Below are 15,027 nucleotides of genomic sequence, written 5' to 3'. Positions count from 1 at the left end.
ACCAACAATAAAGGTTGTTTCTTAATGCTTGCTGTGAAGCTAAGATGCCCTGCTGATAGGGAATCAAGGGAACTATATTTCATTGCCGCCTATTTCCCGCAGTGTCAGCCCAAATTGGAGCTCTTGAGTGGGGCGATGTAGGAGCTTTACAATACTTCAGCCCGCACGAAGGGTTGCCAAAACTCTGGCGCACACATAAACCAAACTTTTTATGGCTCATTAGGAGGGGTAGGAAATGCCGAGGGGTTGCTGTTGTTGTTGTGGTTATACTCCAGTGGCTTCGCCCCCAAAAAAAATTGTGTCATAAAAAGCGAGCCCTCCCCGCCGGCTTTTCCGATGTGGCTGGGATCCGGATCCTACCACAAACCCAATTGGCCTAGGTCAGTGCTCGCCTTTTGGCCCATTTGTGCGGTGTGCGTGTGGCCCATTCTGCGGTTAACTCAAATTCGAAATGGGGGCTACCTGTTGCTCGGCTCCCGTCGTTACGAGAGCCCCAGGAGCAGAACCCCGCCCCCCGTTTGTCCACTGTACAAGCGAATCACCGGCGGGCTTTTTGAGCGGCTCATTATGGCAGCGCAGCAGCTGCCACCTGCCTTCCGTTTAATAAAAACTAATAGCCCCAATTAAGTCGACATGCGTTTTGTGTTTTCCCATTGTTGGCGCTAATAAAGTCGGCACAACAAAAAACACACACTGCACTTAATTGAAAAGGGCAGGCTCCAGGAACCTTTCAACAGGAAGCTATGAAAAAATTGATTTAAAGAAGGTTTCTTTTTCGAGGCTCATAAACTGTCATCGATTTTTTGTTGGCGAGGAAATGACGAAGCTTTCATCTCAGGATTTTATGCATGTGTTTTTCTTTCTTCGTCTGCAGGGCTGTTTCATTTTTTTACGATTCCTTGTGTGCTTTCTGGGTTGCCTACTTTTGGCCCTATTTCTGCAGGTCGTTGGCCTTGTTTTTACGGCCTTTTTGGGGCTTCTTAAAGTCGATTGTCGATTGTATACATTCATCCAGCTTTGGTGGGAAGATTGAATGGCTTGATTGGCGCCGATTTTATTGACTTAATGTTATTAGTAAATGTGCTGATGATATTGTGTGTTGCAAATCTGTTTTGTGTTCTTTATTAACAAGTTTGTAATCACTTGGACATTTTCCTTTTTCTCACCAATTAAGTCAAGGATGATTATTCAAAATGATTTATAAGCTAATTTAACCCCTTCGAAAGACTTATTGTTCTGATGCAAAAAATCTAAGTTTCCGAAGTATAATTCTTTAAGCAATCCACTAAAAACCATGGTCTTAAGATGTACGTGAGCTCTACAAAACATAAGTCTTAAGTACAACGTGTAAAGTGGATTTCCACTTTGGGAATCGTTCAGATTCACCTCTAAAGTATTTTCCTCCACTTTAAACTCGAAATACTTATTCGTGCCGTGCGCAACTGTACCGATTCCACACTCTACGTAACTTTGTCGTATCGGTTTCACCCGAAAACACCTCAACAACGCCCGAAGGCAGCAACTAAATTTAGACGCCACCGAGTGCAACCCCAACTCGCAGTAATCCCAGATACCAGATACCAGACTCCACAGCAATCCCCAGTCCCAGTGACATCCAGTCTCCATCTTCCATCTTCCATTTCCAATCTTGTGGCAGTCTTTTCATCATTGGGGGGCTGCAACTGGCACGCTCTCAACTGCGACTGTGTGACTCTTACTTTGGCTGTGCATTAAAATAATTGCTTCCGAAATGACAACTGCTGCTAAAATTGAAAAGAGCCCTGTACGCAGACGCATTTCGTTCCCAGTTCCCCGGATCCCCGATTCCAGACTCCCGTTCCCAGTTCCCAGTTCCCAGTGCACTGATCGCCCCCAAAAGGTTGACGTTCTTGCAACATGTGTGCGCGCCTGCGCGTGCCAACAATGTAAATGCAGCTTGGCGATTGAGATGGCCGTGGTGTACATATAGCGCTTGGGGTTGGCTTGGGGAGGAAAGAGGTCACTGAGAAAAATGCCATCTTAGTTGCTATAGAACAATTATCAAAGACGATGAGATGAACATACGCTTTTAACTGCATTTTCAATACTCCTGTCTAAGTTTTTACATGGGAAGAAGCCCAAGCTAGAGCACGCTCCCAAATTTTCTTCCAGTGTCTGTGATGGCGTCGCTTACTTACCGTTAAGATGCAGCGGCTGTCAATCAGCCACCGAAAAGACTCAGACAAGGGCATTCCGCAGGCTCTCCTGCGAAGCTGTCTGGATCCGATTTGGATCCATATGTCGGCCCCGCCGCTTCCCGTGGCCCTCGTCGATCTATTTTGGTAGCAATGTGGAGCTGGGCACGCCTGCGCACACACTCAAATGTGCATCCATCATTTACATTTTCAATTTTAGTTTTCCAACTTTACCGTTCGGTTCTCCGCTTTCCCAGCACTTTGCCTAATGGTTCTTCTGAGACCCGATCGCGTCTCAGGCTCTTTTTTCCACGGCTCTGATATTTATGACCCTGCGCCGGAAATAGATTCGGAATTTGGTCCAACAGGCGGTTTACTTGCAGCCTGCTTCATGCCTATTGGAATTATCTATGGTTTCGATTTCCATATGTTTCCTTGTACTCTTAAGTAATTTAATTTGGCAGCCAGTTTCCTCTGTGGCTCAATGTCATTATTCAAATGCGTAGTTTTGCGCCTGTGAGTGAAGAAAATATATTCTTGGGATTCAATGTACGCAGTTCCTGTTTTGTAGGAATCAATTAATGGAAACGATTTCATAGACAGGTAAGGCTATTTTAATTTCATCGATTTTCAAGAAAAGTTACGGCTGATTCATTTCCCTTTTCGTTATCTGTTAATTACTGCTAATCTTGATACCCTCACAAAACTTATGATTTCTAGAAGCTAAATTACTCCAATACGAAAAGACGATATGCCAAAGGCCTGAGTTTTTATGCTACTCTCATATAGTCTTAAAAATTAATTATGTACTTGTGTTAATTATTGTGTTATTCTTAAAACCTTCAATTAAGCATTTCTTATTGAAATTGCATGGAATTAATTTATAAGCCTTTGGCAATTCTACATTCATTTTACATGGAGCGCCATCTAGCCGTCGCCTTAAACTACATAAAGAGTTCCAAGCTTTGCCGCCAGATGGTCGTTCACGTAAATGTAAAATGACTCGACAGCAGTGGCGCCCTCTACCGGGTGAAAGGCAAAGCCAAGTTTGGTTTGTGTCCAAATAGTTTACTCCGCATATCTAGATTTATATATATATCCTTACTCATTTTCAATCGTATGTGGAATACCTCATTGAAATAATATAAGTACACTAGGTAAATATATTCGAGTCGATTTTCAAAATATTTATGTTTGCGGTAAATGTGGAAAAATAGAGCTACACGTATACAGCCATCCTGACAGCTTGGAATACATTAACTATTAGATAGTGACTCTAAAATACATTATAAATAAATTCAAATACCCTTTTTCTTTCAGATCGTGTTCGGCGCCGATGGTCAGCCCGTTCGACCCGATTCGAAACGCGGCCGCGGCAAGGGAAAGTCGTCTGGTTCCGGAAATAGTTCGGTTAACGCCACAGGTATCGCCGCCGGCAATGGAACACCAACAACTGGGGTAAGTGACGTCACTTTGACTTTATTGCCAAACCGAAGGCATTGCCTACCCAGCCGCATTTTATTCATGGGAGCTAATTAAGTCACGCGACGACACTGGCAGACAGACTGTCTGCGGTCGAGGGATTGCCCAGGCCCATTCCCCATACTCCGAGCCAGACCCTCATCCACATCGAGACCCCGAACGGCAAGCCCCAGATCCCAGATCCCACATACCCAGATACCCTGACCCCTTCTCGGACCACCAGACTTTTTTAACGGCATGCCGCAACAACGTTTTCCACGTCATCACGCCCGTCGCCACTTGCCTTGTTTGTTCAGGCCAATGCACTGGGAGAAAAGAGTACTCTGCTTTATATAGAGGTCCAAATCAATTTTCTGTCCATTTTCGGTTTTATATTACTGAATGGGATTTCTACTTTACTACTTACCCTGCAAGGTATTACTATACCACATTTTAAATAGTACATTTAAGAAACACGTGACTTTGCAAAGTCAAATACTTCAAATAAGAGAATTGTTCTGAGTGCAGCGTAGTCATAGCTATCCAGGTCGGTCGGCTTCCCCGAAAGCCAATCCCAGTCCCAGTCCCAGATCCAGTCAAAGTGGCGTACCCAGCCACGGCACCGGCAGCAGAGAATCCCCGACATCCCGACATCCCAGACATCCCGACATCGCAGACATCCCAGACATAATCTCCGCCGCAGGCCACCAACCGCACGTAGCTGGGGGTCACCACCATAAAAACCTGGCAGTAGAACGAAAGGAAAAAATAACAGCCGGCGAACGGGGCAGACAAAGTTGTGCCGCCGTGTTGACTTGCTCAACGGCGGGCTTGTGCCACTTGTGCTATTGTGGATGTGGATGTGGATGTGGCAGCCACAAGCCGCACGTAGCAGCCAGAAACCAGAGGCAAAAGACCCAGGAGCCAACAGCCAACAGCCCAGAGCCGAGGGCCCGCAGCCCAGAGGATAGCTACCCAGCTACTTATTGTTGCCACGACAAGGGTCTGGGTTGGGGTCTGGGTCTGGGTCTTGGTCTGGGTCTGGGTCTCTCTTGCCTTTTTCCCATCTCCGCATCCGTTGCGCTGGGAAACTCTCCACGGGACTGGGGACTCACTGACTTTGCCTTTCTTGGGGTAAACCCGGGAAAGCGCCACTGGCTGCCACTGCCACTGCCACTGCCAGTGACTTTGACCTTTGATGGGACAGGGGATTTCCCTTTCAGCAGCTCACGCAACAGTCCTCGGCGTCAGTCCTCCCATGTCGTTGCGATTTCAAGGTCGGGAACGTCGTAAAAACATGACACAAGCTAATACAGTCAATGAATGTTACGTAATACAGTGAGTGGCTGTCACAACGGGCTTGTGGTTTGGTTGCAGGGGCATTTAAATGAGGGATACCACTGGAGACAGTGATGGTAATCATATTCACAGGAAAATGATAAGGCTTTCTCAGATTTCTAGGAACCATCGATATGCACGTAGTAGCAGATATAGTACGATACATGTATATTTTACTGACAGCTTCGTTGTAACTTTACCAACTTTGCGACAATAAGACACTTGCAAGGTAACTCATCTCAATTTAATAACACATTCCTAACGACTTCCTCGCACTTTTTAAGCTTGTGACTCCGTAATGAGTTTCATTCATGATTACATCTTCTTCCAACCACCGAGTTACCCGTGTGGCAGCAGCTCTCCTCCTTCTGGCTCATCACTCACGTCACTTTATGTGGAGTGGAGTGGAGTGGAGTGTCATCCCCTTGCCATTCGTCTAAGCCAACGATTTGTTTGGCAAGTGGCTTGTGGCAACAGCTGCGTCTGGAGGCGAGTATCCTCCAATGGAGCGTTGATTATGTCGTCACAGCGCCTGAGACTGCGACTGCTACTTGGAGACTCCCCGTGGTGGCACACATAAAAACCCAACCAGACATCCCCATCCAGCTGGATGTGAATCACGTGTGGCACCGCTGGCCATAAAATCAGCTAGACGGCAACAGGTTGTCCTGGTCCTTTGCCTGCGCATTTTCCAAGCTGCAGTGACGGGGGGAAAAACACTAGAAATTTGCTCAAGTTTTGCGTCAGCCCTCTGTCTTTGCCTCTTGATTTTCCCTCGCCGATTGCAACACTTGCGAAGTTTTCCTTCGCAAAATTTTCCAAAGGGGGAAAGTGAAGTGAAGTTTTGGTGGCCCAGTGACACGGACACAGAAACAGAAACGCGGCTACGGCCACTACTTCATTTTTCTCTTTGCTGTTGCCCCCGAATTCAGGTCGCGTTGCATTTGCCAGGAAATCCTCCATTCCACTCGCGACCTTTCACCGTGCGATAGGACAAATGAAAAAAAAGAAGAGTAATAGAGGCAGCGGCAAAGGCAAATCCATTGACGGCACACGGGCCTGGGATTTGGGATTTGGCCAAGGACGAGCCCGGAAAGCTGCAACATTTCCATGGTCGGGGCCAGTGCGCTCCTGCCCGAAAAACTCCACTCCACGAAACTCCTGTGGCGGCACGCTTTGACGCCTGCAACGCGGACCTGGGCATCGCAGTCTGCACTCGGAAAAATGTGGATAGCCTTTCGGTCAAAAATTCTAAATTAAAAAATAGTTATCGAAGATATCACAGTATCATATCTTACAAGTGTTACGAAACGTAGTATACTCGTACATTTGTAATAAATTCTAGATTGGTTAATGGTCCAATCCAAGCCAATAGTTAGCAAATCCAGCAAATACTGCCTTTTTGCCGTGCACCTTGTGGCCTTCATGTTCATGTTTGCGTGCAGTTACCAACATTTTTGGCCCGCCAGTCAGCCAGTTGGCCATTGTTCAGTCCAGCCGGGTCGCGGATTGGGTCGCATTGGGTTGAAATGGAGCCGTGCCGCGTCGAGTCGGGCTTTTGGCTTTGATGGCTCCGCAGCTCCGCAGCTCCACAGGCGATTCAGGGTCGCCATGTCGGCGTCGGTCCTTTGGCCAACGGCAACATCAGCGACAGCGACTTGTTGCACTTCCCACACTCGCCCGCTTTTTAGCCAGGTTTTTATCCTCTCCCATCTGGCTGCAAATCTGCATATACATGGGCTTAAATGTGGAATGCGGCTGGGGTTTGTCATCCCGGCCAATGGGGACAACACTATGCTGCAGGAAGTGGGTTTCTCTGGAAAGGAAAACCATCTAGAGTCATTAGTCAATAATAGCAAGAACAATTATGAGGGGTTCTTTTCGAGAATATTTTAATTTATGAGAAAAGGGTGTCTTAGAAAACTTTTCGCTATGGAAATCACTGACTGCGAATCATATTATTCACTCCAACTTTGTAGCTTGGTGTTCTGCACATTCGCGATGCATTTTTTCCAAACCTACACCCCTGCACCACCAACCACCAAGCACCACCCACCGTTCTTGTTTTTTATGGCGCTGGCGTTTTTCTAGCTGGGAATGGGGCCATCCCATCCAGCTACCGACGCCGACCACCGACCAGCGACCAGCGACCACAGTCCAGCGCCCCTGGCAATTAGTCAACACATGCCGGGCGATGCAATCGGGCTGTCACAATGTTTGGACATGGACATGGCACGCCAAAGGGGGGACAGGGGCTGGGGCTGGGGGCTTTGGGCTGAGGAGGGGCCACTCCAATTGGCAGCCGACTCGTGCACTTAACGTCTAATTAGGCGGCGCCCGTTGAAAAGCCGCTCAACGGGTTCCGCGCTCCTCTGCTGGCCAATGTCAAAGCGAAGGCTTTTTAAGACTTTGGCCACACCTTGGCCATCACTCAAGGAAAAAGCAAGGCGGGAAAAAAACCAAAACAAACAGAAGTTGCAGTCTGTGGGCCAGACATAATCGTAAATGCCAACATGTCGGCGCCAAGTCGGCTGGCATGGCTGGCATGGCTGGCATGGCTACCTCAGTGGCACAGTACCACCAGCCGTGACAGCAGCAACATCTACGGCAGCAGCAGCAGCCGCAGCAGCCGCAACATGAAACACCAAGGGGACTCCTACGTGCGATGGCGATACAAGAGCTTACAAACAGCTCGTAAAAAACAGAGAAGCAGACCCACGGCCCGTGGCATCAGCAGCACCACCAGCACCACCATCAAGAGTTGCAAGAGGCAGCAGCAGCAGCAGCAGCAGCAGGCGGCAGGCAGACAATTTGTCGTCCAACTGTCCGCATTGGAGGCACCGGCAACACCGGCAACACCAGGAACAGCAACAGCTACCCAGCAGCAACACTTGCTGCACAGGGAGAAAAAGCGAGTAAAAGTGGACGCTGTGGATGCTAGTGGAGAGAAGGTGTAGATATGAAGCATGATGACAATGGTGTAGCAACAATTATACTTTATTAATTATTTAGTTTCCCTTTTTGCAACTTATGCACACTATATTTTCGAGCGCTTCTCCCAGTGCATTGGCTGGTGTCCCAAACTGTAAGAGGAGACGGCGACAGAGCGACTTTTGGCACACGCAGCTCGTGAGCCGGGGCAACCTGTCTGCGGTGGCTCTGTCCTGCTGTCGCTGCTGTCCTTCTGGCTTGGCACTTCCCCTGCTGCCGCCCGCTGCCCCCGCCCCCTTACCGTCTCGTTTTTCCGTTTATGAAAGGCCAAAGAGACGGACGGACGGACGGAGCGGGCTATACCGTGTGGGTCTTAAGTCGAACAATGAAAGCGCTGAAAGCGGCCACGCAACTGTTGCTGCCACTGCCACTGCCACTGTTGCTGTTGCTGTTGCTGTTCCGAACGGGACACGCCTGCGGCACCTTCATTGAAATCCAAGCCAAGAGGGCTGGGAAAAAGGCCAAAATGAAATAAATAAAAAAGAGGCAAAGGAGCACAGGGAAAGCAGAGCGATCCAATGTCAAGGTTGCGGCGCTTTGTTGTGGGTCAAGGTCGGTGAAAAGCCGTGAGAGTACCCTCAAAAAGCGGGGAGCCCGCCCTCCGTCTAATAATAAAAAAGGGCTTTGGGCTTAATTTAACCCTTTTCCGGGTTGATGTCCTTGCCGTCCGCACGAATTCCTCGTCCTGTGGCTCGTCCTTCCGCCACGCGCCGGGGCACTTGACCCTTTTTGGCCGGCGACACAACACTGTTGCTCGAACATCCTTGAGAGTCAGTCAACCCACAATAAAAAAAATATATAAAAAGGTCCTTGGCACCGCATCCTTTCTGGTGTCGTCAACCTTTTGTGAGCGACTGACTCGTAACTTTCTGCTTGCGGTGAAGTCCTTTTTTCTGCGTTCTTTCAGCTGCTTTATCAACTGTTGCTTGGGGTATCATTTGCATGTCCTTTTTCTGCCGGGCTATCCTTTTGCTCTGCCAGACAAGTCTGCCGGCCGTCTGTCCCGAAAGGTTTCCTTTTTGGCCAACAAGTTGAGTGACCTTCTTCAAAGGATTTTCGCTTGTTCCTTTGCCATCGCATTTTCTTCTCTTCATCCGCTTTTCGAATGCCTTTTAATTATTTAAGGACATTCCTGTGTGCTTGAGACATTGGGCAAATGAAAACTTCAACTCGATTTGCAGCCTCAATTTCGCCTTTAATTTTTTCGTTTGAGTTGTCTTTTTGCTTAATTAATTTTCTTGGCTGCTACAATGAAATTTACAACTTTTAACGCACACTCTAACACGAAAAGGACGAGCACTTCCGTTTCCTGCTTACAGACACACACACACACACACACTGCAGCACAGCCCTACACAGGGGCTAAATTGCAGCAATAAATTTGAAATTCAATTTAAAATGAACATAAATTGCTTCAACTTTCGAAGCTTGTCATTTTTAAAAAACATTTTTCAACTAACACACAGGCAGAAAGCACCAACACCCAGCCGAACGCACACAAACATAAATCGCATTAAGCGCTTTAAGGCACAAAATACTGCCATAAAAATCGTTTGCTCGTTAATTTCTTGTGTATTTGTGTGCGTGCTTTATTTTTTGTTGTTTACTGCCTTGTCTTACGCTTCCCCAGATACCCACCGCCACCCACCGCCACCCACAGCCGCCCCCACTTCCCCATTTTCCCACTTTCCCCGCCACTTCCCCGTCCTTCCACCGCACATAATGGCAGCCAGCTACAGCTTCAGCTTCCTCTATATACACTTGATAAATGTGCATGGCAGCGACACATACACACAGCAGCGCACACATTCAAGGATATATACACTCGAATATATATAGATTTCTATGTGTACTTGTGTATACCTATAGCTTTAGCTATATTGGACAAAAAGTAAGCGAAGAAAATGAAGGCAAAACACTGGCAAGAAAATTGAACTCAATTGATACCCATCTGCTTTTTGTGCAGAATGTGGTAGGTTTTTGAAGCTAGAAAATATCGTAACAAATATATATAATAATAGTAAAGCCCTATAAATGTGTGGAAACTAGCGAATTAAATGAGATTCAGAAGCTTCATGACTTCAAGACTTTTTAAGTTATTTTAATATGACCATCCATTTCAGTATTATCCATATACATCAATATAATTCAATATATCTAGTGAAATATCTAGATTCGAATATTTCGGCATACCCCAGTCAAACTTAAAGGGTATTCCGCAAGTTGTAGATGGAAATGGAGGTGGCGATGGCGATGGCGATGACGATGGCAGTAGTAAAGCTTTTCAATTGCCACCCCCACACAAATGCGCGTCTATAATGCCTTATATAAACCAACTCTCTCCGCCCACCTACACCCACCTCCACCCCTCATGTGTGTGTGTGTATCTGTGTGTGTCAGTCTGAGTGCTCAGCTCGGTGGTGTTGAGGTTGGGTGGTTTTGCGAGGGGGTGGGGCCGCTCGCTTTAATTTTGGCATGCATTAAGTGCGCTCCTGGGGGTTGTTTCCCGTTATTATTCCATAGATATTTTTGAGCGCGTAATTTATTTACTCGCACTCGCCTTAAAGTTGCAGTGCAGCTTTACCTTTTTCATTGCCTACTTACGCGGGCATTTTGGCTAATTGCCCGGCCACACATTTGATGTCGGCCAATTGCAACCTTCTTAGCTCTTCATCCCCTCTTCTTTGCCGCAGTCTTGCTGTCTATATCTACACGGGAATGTATCCTTCTACTCACATGTGAAGTCTGCCAGACAGACTCTCACACACACACGAGCACACACCAATACACCCACACGAGGACTGGCTTTGTCTGCGATTAGTTGCAACCCTTAAAATGCCTGCATTGCTCATACGACCCGTTGAACGCTTTTTGCCGGCCATTCTGCTTTGTTTTGTCCGTCTGCGTCTTCTGGCGGAGTCAACTTTTTGCCACGTACATGCTGCAACTAATTTTCTTTGTTTTTCAATACTCCGGCGACTCTCTTGGTTGTCTGGCTGCCGCCCGCTCTCTGTATGTACAAGTCCCCTACATATATATACATACATATCTTAACCATCGAAATTGGACGAAACTGCCAAAACGGTCATAGACATAATCGAAAATGTGCAGGGGCGGGCCAAGGGGCTGCAAATCTGTCTGGTCCTGGAGCTGTCTCGTCTGTCTAATGCACATTTGATGGCATTCGCTAATTGCTTGATTAGCAATGCGGTTCCCCCGCCCGCCAACTCCCCCGCAGACTTCAAACGATTCGGCGATTATCCCGCCCAGAGTTCAACATAAATTATAATTAATATGGCCAACACGAAAGAATCGGAGATGAGGATGCAAGATACACACCCCGGGATCACGACCAAAGGGCGTGACAGCGAAAAATAAAATGTAAAATGCCAAAATGGCAAAAGCAATATGCGAAAGGGTTAGGCCAGGCCAAGAAATAAATTAAACATCAAGGGCAATATCTGTGCGATCTGCAAACACGGAGATAAGCACAGCCAACAGCAAAATCAATTAAAAAGATGCAGTATTTCAATTTAAGCACATTCGCAGGCGGCCAACAAAACCTTTAAGAGAATATGTAGTACAATAATAGCAATACAAAGCAGATCAGTTAAGGCAGAAAGTACTCGAAACAAGTTAGGCAAGAATTAACAAGCAATTATAAAAATAGCAGAAAACGCAGAAACTTGAAGATGTGCAAAAAGTACACTCAATATTTGCGCTGCATTAAGTTTCATTTTAGTTCAGCTGCATCGTTTCTCGCACTTTATGTAGCCGTTTTTCCTGCACAAAAGCTGCAAAAAGAAAACCAAACATTCAGGCCAACAAAAAAGGGTAGGGGAAGGGGAAAAAGCTGAGAAGTGAACACATAAATTACAGGCGAGCAGCAACGAGAAAAGCAAAAAGCTGAAGTTGAAGAAGATGAAAAAAGCCAACAACATGGAAAACTGAAAATGATAAATTGCAAACTGCACATAATTATGCAATTAAAGTTCGACGTTGTACTACGTTGCACATTGTACATTGTATATTGTATGTTGCATTGCCCGCTTTGCTGTACTTGTTATTATTATTATTGCCTGGGCTGGGCCAACTTGTAAACCAAAATCAACAGCGCAGGCAAACAGTCTGCAAAAAAGGAACACGAAATAATTCGCATAAATAAAGGAGCTGCAACTAAATGCAACAGCAAAACTTACTGCACTTTGCCGATCGCTTGCCCCTGATTGTGGCCACTGATGGTTTTGTTTTTGCGGTTGCACCAAATGTAAATAGCAGTAGGAAGTGGGGGCAACTTTCGCAACCCACATTTATTACACTTGAAGGTTTTTAAAGCCTGCTTAAGTATTGAAGAACTTCCTAGGTATTGCGTCCAGGTTTTATTTATTCAGCTCCTGTTATTCTCAAGAATTTAATTACAGTCAACAAAAATAGTCAACCTACTGGCAATGCAGGCCAGAAGTAGGGTCCTGCAGTGAAATCGCATTAATCGGTAGAAACACCACAGAAATTCATTTAAAGCAGATATATATTTTTACTTTTATCCGCCATTTGCTGGCCCAGCACGCACACACTGGGAAAATGGGGAAAAGCGCGCATTACCAGTGTGTTTGTGTGCGCGGGTGGAAGTGGAAGAAAACTACGAATATTTTTCGTATGCACGCCCAATTTAAAATTAATTGCCAGACACAAAAGAACAAAAGGCAAAATGACGATGACAAGGCGGGAAAAGTGGGCAAAATGGGCGGCAAGGGGTGGCAAAGTGCGAGCAAGTTTTCCGAGGGCGTTGCTAGTGCGTGTCTGAGTGTGTGTGTGTGGGTGTGAGTGAGTGTGTGAATGTCCTGGCTGTGCACTGAAGTATGCATGCAGAAAATTAAAATTAATAATTTATATATTTAAAGCACACCAGCACAACACTACGCCAAGCAAAATGCCGACAAGACGTCGATGCGGGAAGGCAAATAAAAAATACAAATAAAAATAAAAACAAAAATGCCACAACAAATAAAATGGCAAGAGTAAATTCATTAAATGAAAAACCCATTTTACTGCACGCTGTCTGAAGCCTCACTAAAAATAAACAAAAATAAAATAAAATGCAAGGGCCGCGGCGGCGGCACGTAAACAGAAAACAAACAAATTAAAAAATTATTTTTCATAATTGAGCAGCGGCAAAGGCAAAGCCAGCTGCCCCGTTCTGTCCAAACAGGGGGCGTGGCATGTGGCAAGGGCGGCCAGGGAAACGTTCAGCAAATTGCAGTAAATTACAGGGCGATGGCCAAAAGGGGCGTGGCAGGGGTGGGGAGCAGAACTGGTCGCCAGATTGACAAGTTCCTTAAGACAGCGAATTAGGGGTGTTACCCTAGGACACCATTACTAAATCGAAGGGTTCGAACGCTTTTAATATTCTCTCGATGAAGCATTCACCTGAAGTTACCATTCTTACAACTCATTTATATTATAGCTTTAATTGGTTCCAAACTGTATAAGTACTTAATCATTTCCGTCGTTTTCTTGATTTTTTTTTTCCTTCATTATAACTTTAATCGAATTCCCGCAGTTTTTAAAATTGCAAAACTTCTTTAAAGAATTTCAACGTATTAAAAATAAGGCATATCAAATGCTTTGCATCCTTGCACAAATATTTCACAAAAACTTCACCTGAACCACCTTTCTATAAATGTTTTCCTCCCTCTTTTATTTTTCATAAATTTTGAAAATTTGCCAGCGAATTCGGCCCATTTGAAATGCTTTAATACATGACTGATTTCGAATTCCCGGTAAAGATTCTAATCACTTTCCTTATGGATGGTGAAGCCCTCCCAACCGCAGTTATGCCCGCCTGCCTCCACAAATAAAGAAATGTTTTTTGTTTTTGGTTGCCCTGCCATGGAAAAGCCAACTCCCATTTTGCCATTAACATTTGAAAAAGAGCCCTTGGAACAACCCTTTTAGCTAACCGCCACCCCAAAATGGCGCACTCATTTCATTTGCTTAAAATTCCAATTCACTTGAAAAACGAAAATTTGAATATTTTGCATATTTTATGTTTGTGTGCAGCATTTTTTTAGATGCTTATTTGTTTTCGTTGTGTTATGCATTAAGGAAAATTGTGGAATAAAACCGGCCACTTTTGTGCCAGAAATTCCAGCAGCTAATAATAAAAAATATAAAAAGAAAATAATGTTGTATGGCGGCCGTAAAAATTGTTGCTTATGTCGATGGAGGGGGATTTCTTCAGGCTTATAAATAATTCATGCGAATCGCGCGTACAAGAAATTAAACGAGAAAAAGCGCAGAAAGACAACTGAAAACTTTGAGGAAGTTTATTGATTTTCCTACGTGTCCGTATATCTCTGTATATATAAATATATATATAAGTATAGCTTTATACGTATATTGCCCCCTTTAAAGGCCTCGCCCCAATAAAAATGTAAAAATAAAGGCAATTTTTATTGCAATTTGCATGAATAAACTATAAAATAAGCATATAAATATAAATAATGTGTGTGTTGCCACAGTTACAACAAAAACGAGAATAGCAATAATAAGCCACAGCAGCAACAACAATTCAGGAAACTTGGCAACAAAATAAACAAAAAGGAAAATAATCGAAGCAGAGCTTCGCAGAGACAAGAAAAACAATAAGAAGTAGGGAAAAACAAAAGTAAATAAACGAAAATTGTTTCTACTTCCATCGGCCCTCCCCTCCCCGAAAAACCCCATTCTAACCCCCTTTTGCCATCTTGAAATCAAGAAAAATAACAAGAAGAAAAACGAAGAGCAGGAAAAAAGGAAATTTTCTGCTGGAAAACGAACCGAAGAGAAAATAAAATAAATTGCATCATAAAAACGGGCCGAAAGTAGGAGCCATAAGACGGACAAAGATGGCAGCAAAAATAAATAGCCAAGTTAGAAGAAAAATAAGCAGAGAAGCGGCAACAGCAGCAGTTAAATTAGAATTTTATGCAAATGAGATATATTTATAGACGAGATAAGACGGAAAAACATCAAGAATAAAGCAGTGGAGAATGCGAAATGCAATCGAAGTCCAGGCAATCGA

General features: G+C 45.0%; 1 protein-coding gene across 2 annotated transcripts in view; it reads left to right on the top strand.

Moving 5' to 3' along the window:
• The window catches only part of LOC6546372 (DNA N6-methyl adenine demethylase), an 85,256-nt gene that overhangs the window by 17,267 nt on the left and 52,962 nt on the right, over positions 1 to 15,027 (top strand). For both annotated transcript variants that reach the window (XM_026977278.1, XM_015157980.2), the window contains exon 4: positions 3,495 to 3,632. In XM_026977278.1, coding sequence (XP_026833079.1) covers positions 3,495 to 3,632 — 138 coding nt within the window. The remainder of the gene's footprint in view (positions 1 to 3,494; positions 3,633 to 15,027) is intronic.

The sequence above is a fragment of the Drosophila erecta genome, unplaced genomic scaffold, assembly GCF_003286155.1.
Source record: "Drosophila erecta strain 14021-0224.00,06,07 unplaced genomic scaffold, DereRS2 tig00000021-arrow-pilon, whole genome shotgun sequence".
NCBI classification, from domain to species: Eukaryota; Metazoa; Arthropoda; class Insecta; order Diptera; family Drosophilidae; genus Drosophila; species Drosophila erecta.
The sequence above is the reverse complement of the archived record's forward strand: the minus strand, read 5'-3'. Positions and strand labels throughout refer to the sequence as shown.